This window comes from Tripterygium wilfordii, chromosome 19 (genome assembly GCF_013401445.1).
Source record: "Tripterygium wilfordii isolate XIE 37 chromosome 19, ASM1340144v1, whole genome shotgun sequence".
In the NCBI taxonomy this organism is placed as follows: domain Eukaryota; kingdom Viridiplantae; phylum Streptophyta; class Magnoliopsida; order Celastrales; family Celastraceae; genus Tripterygium; species Tripterygium wilfordii.
This window is the reverse complement of record NC_052250.1, coordinates 3,676,075-3,685,872: the sequence shown is the minus strand read 5'-3', so window position 1 is coordinate 3,685,872 and position 9,798 is coordinate 3,676,075. Positions and strand designations below refer to the sequence as shown.

At 37.2% G+C, this 9,798-nt stretch overlaps 1 protein-coding gene across 1 annotated transcript; it reads right to left on the bottom strand.

Annotated features, from left to right (window-relative positions):
* Positions 1 to 5,522: 5,522 nt before the first annotated feature.
* Positions 5,523 to 7,681, bottom strand: LOC119986182 (WAT1-related protein At2g39510-like). The gene is made up of 7 exons (XM_038830739.1): positions 7,471 to 7,681; positions 7,304 to 7,366; positions 7,107 to 7,223; positions 6,676 to 6,922; positions 6,416 to 6,580; positions 5,918 to 6,066; positions 5,523 to 5,834 (listed from the first exon to the last, which is right to left on the bottom strand). The coding sequence occupies exons 1-7, from the start codon at positions 7,662 to 7,664 to the stop codon at positions 5,588 to 5,590; spliced, it is 1,182 nt and encodes a 393-aa protein (XP_038686667.1). The 5' UTR covers positions 7,665 to 7,681; the 3' UTR covers positions 5,523 to 5,587.
* Positions 7,682 to 9,798: the final 2,117 nt, after the last annotated feature.

The window sequence follows — 9,798 nt, the reverse complement described above, 5'->3', positions numbered from 1 at the left end:
AAAAGAAGCCATTGTCCAGAGAAAGAGGAAAGCTAGGGATTTCTCAAACAAATCAGGAGGTGAAGAGGCGTGCACGAGTGAAGGACTAAGAGAGGCAGCAGCTGATCAAATTAAATGAGGTAAGAGAAGAGTTTGAATTTTAAATGGATTTTATTTGATAGTAATTGATATTTGAAAGATAGTTGAAAATGGCCGAAAAATCAGCTTGAAATCCAACTTTGAACAGTTGAAATTCAAGCTGGGGGGGCAATTGTTGGCATCAAAAAATATCTTGGGCCTAATAAGCCTAGTCCATATACAAGGCCCAACTTGCAGCCCATAAGCCCATATTGTTGTAAAAGTGAAGCCCAAGTGGTGAGTAACTGCCAGGAGCAGTTGTGCTGAGAATGACCCATGAAAAGAGGAAGAAGTGGAGGCAGTTATAACAAGATGGTCCAGGTGGCAGCACATGAGAGAAATGAGGAAAATTGTTGTGAGAAGATGGAAGTAACTTCTAACTTACAAAACATGGAGTAAATCAAGAATAACTGCAGTTTATGGAGGAGATTTTCGTGCAAGACAAAGAGTATATAAGATGATAGACAGACAGATGCGAGGACACACATACAACCAATCAAACAAACAAACTACTCAAGCCCAAAGGCAATTTCAACTTCCAAGCTTCCTAGCATTCTAGCATTTCAATTACATTTTCCAAATCCTTGTCAATCTCAAATTATGTCAAATTCTCTTGTATTTATTCCTTATCAAGTTTCAATGCCAACCATCGTTGCGTAAATTGTTCTTGGTGTCTATATATTTTTTCATTCTCAATCTCAACGAAGCGCACTTCAGTGGAGTTGGGGAACCTAGAACTATTGAGATCCCAAGATAGTTCGTTCAATCGTCTAGATAGAAGTCATATTTACATTCGGTGCAATTCATTCACATTAGTGTAGGAAACTATAATCCTTGGCACACCCGCAAATCACCATCACCTTGGGCCACATTTAGGTGACAACAGAACCACGAGTATTTGGATGTAGAGCTTTTGTTCATATTCACAAACACCAATGAAGTAAGTTGGACCCGTGTGCAAAAAGGTGTGTCTTCGTTGGATATGTCGATTTTCAAAAGGGGTATTACTACTATGACCCTCACGACAAGGTGTAATACATCTCCTTGGATGTCTCATTTTATTAATCATAGCCTTTTTATTTTGAGGATATGTCCAAGCAGTGGGTTTCTGGAGTTGGAAGCTTTAGAAGACAGATTGATAAAGAGGTGTGATAGCCAACCAAGTGATCCCCATACTGATTTGTAACCAGAACATATGATATAGACAGAAGGTTACTTGCTTGACTAGGAAGAACATACCTAACGTTGTTTATGTGACGAGGAAGAACCATAATCAGAAAGTTGTTTGCATAACCAAGAACCCCCTGTTGCGTGTGATTCTGCAACTAATACTGAAATGAAGACCTCAAATAATACAACAGTGCCCCTCTTAACACCATTCTCCACCGAATCTGCCCAGAATGATTGGCCCAGGTAAGTGTTTCACCTGTACCTTCTAATTCCCTAGAGTCTAGCTATCCACCTAGATCAACTAGAGGAATACAGAAGAAACAATATGATCTTGACCTCAATGCCAAATCTAAATATCATATTAGTAACTATATATCTACCCATCGATTTTTACAGTTAGGTGCATTTATTGTTAATCAATTATCTTGCCTATCTATTCCTAACAGTGCGAAGGATGCGTTAGTTGATCCTAGATGGACGAAGGCAATGAAGGGTGAGATGGAAGCATTGTAGAAAAACTCAATTTGGGAACTCGTACCCAAACCAGAAGGAAAGAAGACAGTTGGTTGTAAATGGGTGTATACCGTGAAACTCAAAGAAGATGAAAGTATTGACATATACAAGGCAAGATTAGTAGCAAAGGGATATACACAGCAGTACGGAATCGATAATGAGGAGACGTTCGCACCAATGGTAAAGATGAATATTGTCCATATTTTAATATCACTAGCTATCAATCTTGACTGGACACTACGACAATATGATGTGAAGAATGCATTCCTCAATGAGAATCTAGAGGAGGAAGTTTACATGGACTTGCCGACAATTATGAAATCAAAAATTTCATATAAGGATAAGGTTTGCAAGCTATAGAAATCACTATATGGACTGAAACAATCTCCCAAGGCCTGGCTCGGTAGGTTCTCCAAATCAATGAAGGAGTTTGGATACAAGCAAAGTAATGCGGATCATACTCTGTTTATTAAGCAAAATACAGGGAAATTAACGACACTTATTGTGTATGTTGATGATATGGTCGTGACAGTTGATGATCTAGTCGAAATGGAATCATTACAGAAACACCTTGCAGGGGAGTTCGAAATGAAGATCTCGGCCAATTAAATTATTTATATGGAATAGAAGTGAAGAGATCGAAACAAGGAATCACTTTGTCACAGAGAAAGTACATATTGGATCTTCGTTCTGAGATTGGAATGCCTGATTGCAAACAGATAGAAACACCCATTGAGATGAATCACACACTTGGAGAGCATCCAAATCAAGTCGTAACAAGCAAAGATCGATACCAGCGCTTAGTGGGGACTAATTTATCTTGCACGCACAAGACCTGATATGTCCTATGCAGTGAGTGTGGTAAGCCAATTTATGAATAATCCTAGTGAAGAACATATGAGTGCCATGTACAGGATTGTTTAAAAGGGGAAGTAACATAAGCATCATTAGTTACGTAAAAGCTTATTTAAGTGTCATGGGATATACAGATGCTGATTGGACCACACCAACAGACGATCTACGTCAGGTTACTTCACATTTGTTAGAGGAAATTTGGTCATGTGGAGGAGTAAGAAAAATAAAGTAGTTGCAAGATCTAGCGCTGAAGTAGAGTTCTGTGGTATGGCACAAGGTGTTTGTGAAGTAATTTGAGTCAAGCGTGTGTTGGAAGATCTCAGAATTGAACACTCAGCACCTATGGATTTAAATTGTGATAATAAGCCTGCTATTGAGATTGCGCATAATCCGGTTCAACATGATCGCACTAAACAAGTTGAGATTGATCGTCATTTCATTAAGGAGAAACTTGACAACAAGACTATTCATTTTCCATTTGTAAAGTCAAATGATCAATTGGCGGATGTTCTTACAAAGGCAAATTCCGGACAGGTGTTTTTTTTTTTTGATAAATCAGAATTTATTCAAAAAAATAGAAATTACATAGGACAACAGCTCCTCTTACAACCACTAATATCCTTAACAAAAAAAGCATTAGGACTGGAGAAAAGAAAAACATAACAGAAGGGAAAGATTCAAGGACATTAGAGAAGCCATGACACCATCAAATCCTGTCTATCAACCCTTTTCTTGGCTAAGAAATCTGCCATATCATTTGCCTCTCTCCGAATATGGACAAAATTCACTGCAGCAAAGACTCTAGTGAGATTAGTGATTGCATTACAATTTTGATCCATAGACCATGGATTGGTGGAACCCTTCTTGAGCCAGGAGACAGAGTTGGGAGAATCAGATTCCACAATGAGTTTCACCCCATTACTTGAGCCATGAGCTACTGAGATCTCAAGGGCTTTCCTAATGGCCTTCATCTCAACTGAAGTTGCATCGAGAGTTCCTACTGAGCCTGAGAAGATACACAAGAAATTCCCCCTACTATCTCTTAAGACCCCACCAATTCCTGCCTTATCTAGCCTAGAGGAACCATCAATATTCCATTTCAAGTAGCCAGTAGGGGGAGCAACCCAAATGGACACCGGCCTTGGACCTTTATTAAGGAGAATCTTGAATTTCACCCCATCACTTGCTGTCATTAATTTTGGACCACTTTAAGGAATTGAAATGTTAATTGCTTTAAGCCATAGTCCATATCTAATGAATACTGAGTACAACACATTACTCCACTCTACTTTAGCATCATCAAAAATCACCTTGTTTCTTTTGGTCCATATTGTCCAAACCACAACAACAAATTTCATGTACCAGACCCTTTTCTGATGCGGACCATGAACAAAAGAAGGCCACTCTTTGAAGAGATTTGAGATTGAACTTGGAGGGCACCAGCTGAAACCCCACCAACTTGTAACATGATACCATAAAGAGGAGGGACCATGACAGTGTAAAAGCAAGTGATCAAGGGTCTCAGGAGCAAGTTGGCAGAAAGTACACTGATTGACTTCCACAATCCCAAGCCTAGAGAGCTTCTCCCTAGTATTGATCTTCCCACCAAGTACTAGGCGTTTACCAACTCAATTGACAAGATGGGTATGATTGATATATACATTCCCCAACTTGAGGGGAAGTGTTGACAAATGAACTGTAATATATTCTTTGTATGGCAAGTGTATCATTGTTAACTTAGAATTCTCTTGTAATTAGGACCAAGATTATGGGACACAAATTAGGAGAGTGTATATTGTGATTGATTTGTATAACTGAAAATAAGGTAGTCACTGTAAGTATATAAAGAACTCTTCTAAAAGGAATAAAAATTAAGCCTTTCATCATACTCTTTGTATCACACGTTTCTACAATAGTCTATATGAATTAAATCAAATTCTAGATCTAATTTAAACTAAATTTTCACCATTTTTGAACCCAAATTTTCACCATTCAATTCTCCAATTATTTTTTTGGTGGCCCAAGTGTCATATTATGGCCTCCAGTTCCTTTGCTCACTAGTTGAGTTGATGAATATATCTACGGTCTTCTGACCTTTTCAAAAAAAAAAAAGCAAAAAGATACTTTCCGTCTCTTAATTATGGGACGAGTTTCATGTTTGTCCTTAAGCTTTTTTTTCTCCCATTTGAGTCACTCAACTATTGAAAAGTATCATTTTTGTCATTTTAAGTAAGATTGAGGTTGGGAAAAACCTTATCTAACGAACAATATGATGTCACGTAGGATTTTTCAATGGCCGGATTTATTCGAGGGATAAACATGGTACTTTTCAATAGTTGGGGGAAGAAAAAGGAAAAAAAAAAGAAGCTAAGGGACGAAAATGAAACCCGATCAATAGTTGAGGGATGAAAAATACTATTTTGGCAAAAAAAATTCTCCCATTATTTTTAATATTCTAATATATCTAAATTCCTGGGCTATACTGAGATCCAATTACCTGAAAAACATGCCAATAGAATTTAATCAACAAAAAAGCTATTTGTCCGAGCAACTAGATTAAAAGTGCATGTGGACTCCATTACATACACTTTTAATCCCCTTCACACAACTCATCAACTGGGATCATTGATTCCCAGTTGTTGGGACGAGTAGGAGGGCAGTTTAATCAAATTTTGTAGTATTTTTGGGGTTGGGTATTTCACTTACTGTGGCGCCAATAATCTACACGTCTGTATCAATAAAGTAATTAATGGGCTCCTAATCATGAGAAAATACAACTCATGATCCGACAGCATTCACTGAACTGAAAGCGACTACTCTCGAAATAGACAATAACTAAATAAAATCATTACCTTTTGATTGCCCATTTTGTCCCAAAATTATTACATATAGCAAGTTATTACATATAGCGAGTCCTTTTCTTTATGTTGTCTTATCCCTCTGTAGTTTTCTCTTCGACAACGAGAGCATGATCATGAGCATCTATATATGTTGCTGCTATTGCTTGGCATGCTGTTGCTTTCTCAATATCAGTAGTGCCTTTGTTGTCATTCATCCCTGTTGTTTCTTGATGGGGGGCCACCTTGTCAGTTTCTGTACCATGTTGTTGACGTTGGTCCTTGCTCTTACCCCACAAGACCAGATACAACCCTATTACAATGACAATGGCTCCAAGAACCCTACAAATGTTTTTCTGGCTCAAGTTAGCCTAGCATACATTAGTTGACTTTTAAAAGAAATTCAAGAATTTCAACTTTAATACCTTCCCAAGTAAAGTTGCTCATGTAAAAAGGAGGAGCCTATGACTGTGGTTACAACCATGCTTAGAGGATTAGAAGCACTCACAAACACAGGACCTCTTATCTTCGCTATTAATGCCATGATATAATAAGCAACACCAGAATATATTCCCTGAAGAGAAGAAAAAAAGAGTGAGTCGTATATACAAGGTTAGAAGAAACTATGTCTCTACACACAACCAGTTCCAAGTTCAGATAAAGAAGGAGGGTTGCGATAAAAATTGACAGTTATTGGATGTTACCTTAGTATATATCGGCTCGCTAAGTACATAAAAAAAATAAGGTTCAATTATGCCATAGTTTGAGCATTAAAGAGAATATCGATGTTTCACATGGTATTTGAGACTTGGGAGAAAGGTGAGATCTTAGATTCAAACTTGGTCTCTTTCCATCTAAAAATAATTAAAATGCTTTTATCCGATGACTGATGCGTAAAAAGCATGTATGGTTTCTTATCTTACTCCATATAGTACAGCTACGATGTTGCTCCTTTGCTTTTGTATACACCAAACTGAAGTTTTGCCTTGTTCAACAGCGAAGGCAAGAACTGTGCTTTCTACCATTCCCATCATGCATTGCAAAGTTGTGAGAGAGAGTTTAGCTGGGTACGATTTTAGTGTAAATGCCTGTAAATCAATACTATCATAAGAAATTGTTGGCAGCAATTAAAAGTTGATCGAATTAGTTAGTTTAGGTTTAAAGAAAAATTTTCAACTATTACTTGCAAGACGAGAAAAGCTGAGGCAATGAAACAAGCAGATACAATCATGACAGCACCCTCTCCGAATTGTCCCTTATGATTAGTGCCAGCAATTATAGCAGCTTGATTAACATGTTGTCCATTAGTCCATTGAAAATTTAGGTGTTTTCCTTTGACAAAAGTCATTAGCATTGTTCCTCCAACTGTCACAATTGTTCCAATAATTTTCGCTTGGCTGGACAGCTCCTTAATCTTCACTTTCTCAAGCCTACATAGATAACAATATGTTAGATCACCATTACAACGTACATGTGTGGATCGTGTGGGTCGGGGCCTTCGGGTTGAGATGGGTCGGGTAAGAATTGCCATCTCTGCATATGAACACTTACGCCATGCAGACCCTAAGCATAGACACATGCAATCAAATTGTTGCGAAAGAGAAGGTTAATTACCTTAAAGTCCAAGCCAGTATGAACGTGATGGCAGGAACAATATTGAATATAGCGGCGCTAAAATTGGCGCTAGTATTTTTCATGCCGGAGTAGAACAAGTTATGAAAAGCTACTGGCCTGCACAATAATCACATTCCTTGATCAGAGACATAAATAATCAATTTTTGATGAATCTACAAGGGATGAGAAATCATTACTCAAACAAGCTGAGCAGCATTATCTTTGCAAAGATTGGCAATGTCATCTTTGGTCTTGAGTTCCTGTGGAGATACTCAAGTGATGTAACTAATCCCATAGAAAAAGAAAAGAAAAGAAAAGAAAAAAGCTCAATGCCAAGTATAGCAGAGTAAGAATTATTGTAGACCTTTCCAAAACAAAGGCGAACGGAGCAATGACAACAGAGGCGATGGCCATCCGGTACACCACAAGTACATGTTGGCTCATACCATCATTTAAAGCTGCCTTGATAATAATGTTCAATACTCCAGAAGCACATTGCAATAGAATCACAAGCATGTATGGCTTTGATCTATCGATTAGGCTCGCAAAAGACCCCATAGTCACAACTCACAAGGCCTTCTCTATTAGTGCTCAAGGTCTTAAAACACACACTCACTCACACACACACACACGCATATATATATATTCACAAATATATGCTGTAGATATTGTGATCACGTATTCTTCACTTCATGGTAAAAAGAAATTTCGTGTAGGAAAATGCCAAAGGGCTCTTGACAAAAAATGACTACTCACTAGTCACTACCTTAATCAAATGTTGTCATTCAATGACGTAAGACAAAATTTGGAATATTTACATAACTATTATGAATTATTATTACAATGTTATTAAGAGTTTTGTTATTTACTTAATAGAAAATCTAGTCAAATTAGTATTTTAATTTTATTATTATTTTTTTTGGTAATTTCATGTTATATTAGGGTTCTCTCAATTTTCTTGGTGGATTCTAAATTATATTGTCTTAGTCTTAAAAAAAGCAATTGATCATTACGTCTGCACTGCACACGAAAATTCAAGCATTACACCAGCAATAATTGTTGTAGTTTTGCAGGAATCTAACAAATATAGCGTGGAATGCTTCACATGGCTTTCTGCGTTCCTTCGTGGGGTAGGGGTGGACTGGGTCAAGCTTACATAACGTTGGATTTTCGAGTCTACGTGAGCAATCCAGGCAACCACACAAAATCCAGGCAACATTATTGAATGCTTAATTGTTTTATATGAACGGATATATAAGTTTGTTTGCGAACACTAAGTGAGTTTGTTATCAAACATAAACGAGTTGGAACTCAGCTCAGTTTCCTATTCGGCTCATCTTTTATTAAACAAATGTAAGAATTTTGTTCAAACTCATTTGTTAAGCTTCATTAATAAGCCATTAGGATTAACCCAAAGCGGGGCTAAGGAGAAACAAAACCGCATGAGTACGAGGTATCTACGGTGACCGAATATCTTGCATAACGTTGATTTACGAGTCTAATTGAGCAATCAAGTTATATAGGACTTCTCTCAGCTAACTAAATACACAAACTGACAGCGATCATAAATGTTAAAACCATATTTTAGCTTGTCTATAACCATATTATTGAATGCTTAATAGTTTTATATGAACAAATATACAAGTTTGTTTGCGAACAATAAGTGAGTTTGTTCTCAGACACGCTAAGAATTTTGTTCAAACTCATTTGTTAAGCTTCATTAATAAAGCCGTACGTTCAAATTAACCCAAAGCGGGGCTAAGAATGAACAAAGTCGTGTGGGTTCGATATATTCATAGTAACCAGATAGCCGAAAACGAGGTTAAGGAGAAACAAAATTGTGCAGGTCCGATGTATCCACGGGAATCGAATAACTCAAAACGGACAATATTATTAACATGTATTGGGGTGTAGATTTCTGATATTATATATTGTTGACTCTACCTGTTGACAACCCTAGTCCTGTCTAATTAAACATTCCACGACGTGGCTAGACTTCCGACTGGCTGGCCAACCTAGATTGATGAAGTCTTGGTCCTCTCTACATAGATTCTACTTTTTCTCGACTCTCGTACGTTATCATGGCTCTTGGGACCACGTAATGTGGAAAGGAGAAAATTAATTTCTTGGACAGTGGACTTACGTCAATATGGAGGCAACCACATAAATTCTTACGTTTTTCTTTAATTTGCTTTTGAATAGATTTTCCGGGGTCTATTTCACAACACCATATAATGACTGATGCAAATTGCATGGAAAAATAATTATTTTCTTTTTTAGTCATTAATCAAACAAATTCTCTCAGATCTTCTTGCTCATTGCTCAGGCTCCCAACTACCATACATGGTGAAAGCTTGTGTGCTGATCACAAAGATAGTTAATCAAATGATCGAACACAACCACTAATACGAGGAAACTCAAATGGGAGAAAACCTTTAATCTACATATCGACCAACCTTTGAAACAAATGACTAAGCTTTAATAAGAGTTAGAAATAATAAGTTTCATCTCACTCACTCTAATCCTTTGATCTAGCGAATCTATAAATCTCTTTCTTGATTATCTATACGGTGTATGTCTTATACTTCTGGAGTCCGCCAACGAATCTCACAAGTGAATTTGGAAAATTTCACGCTCAATAAATCTCTCTCTTGATTACCTATACATTGATCTATTTTCACTCAAGTACAAG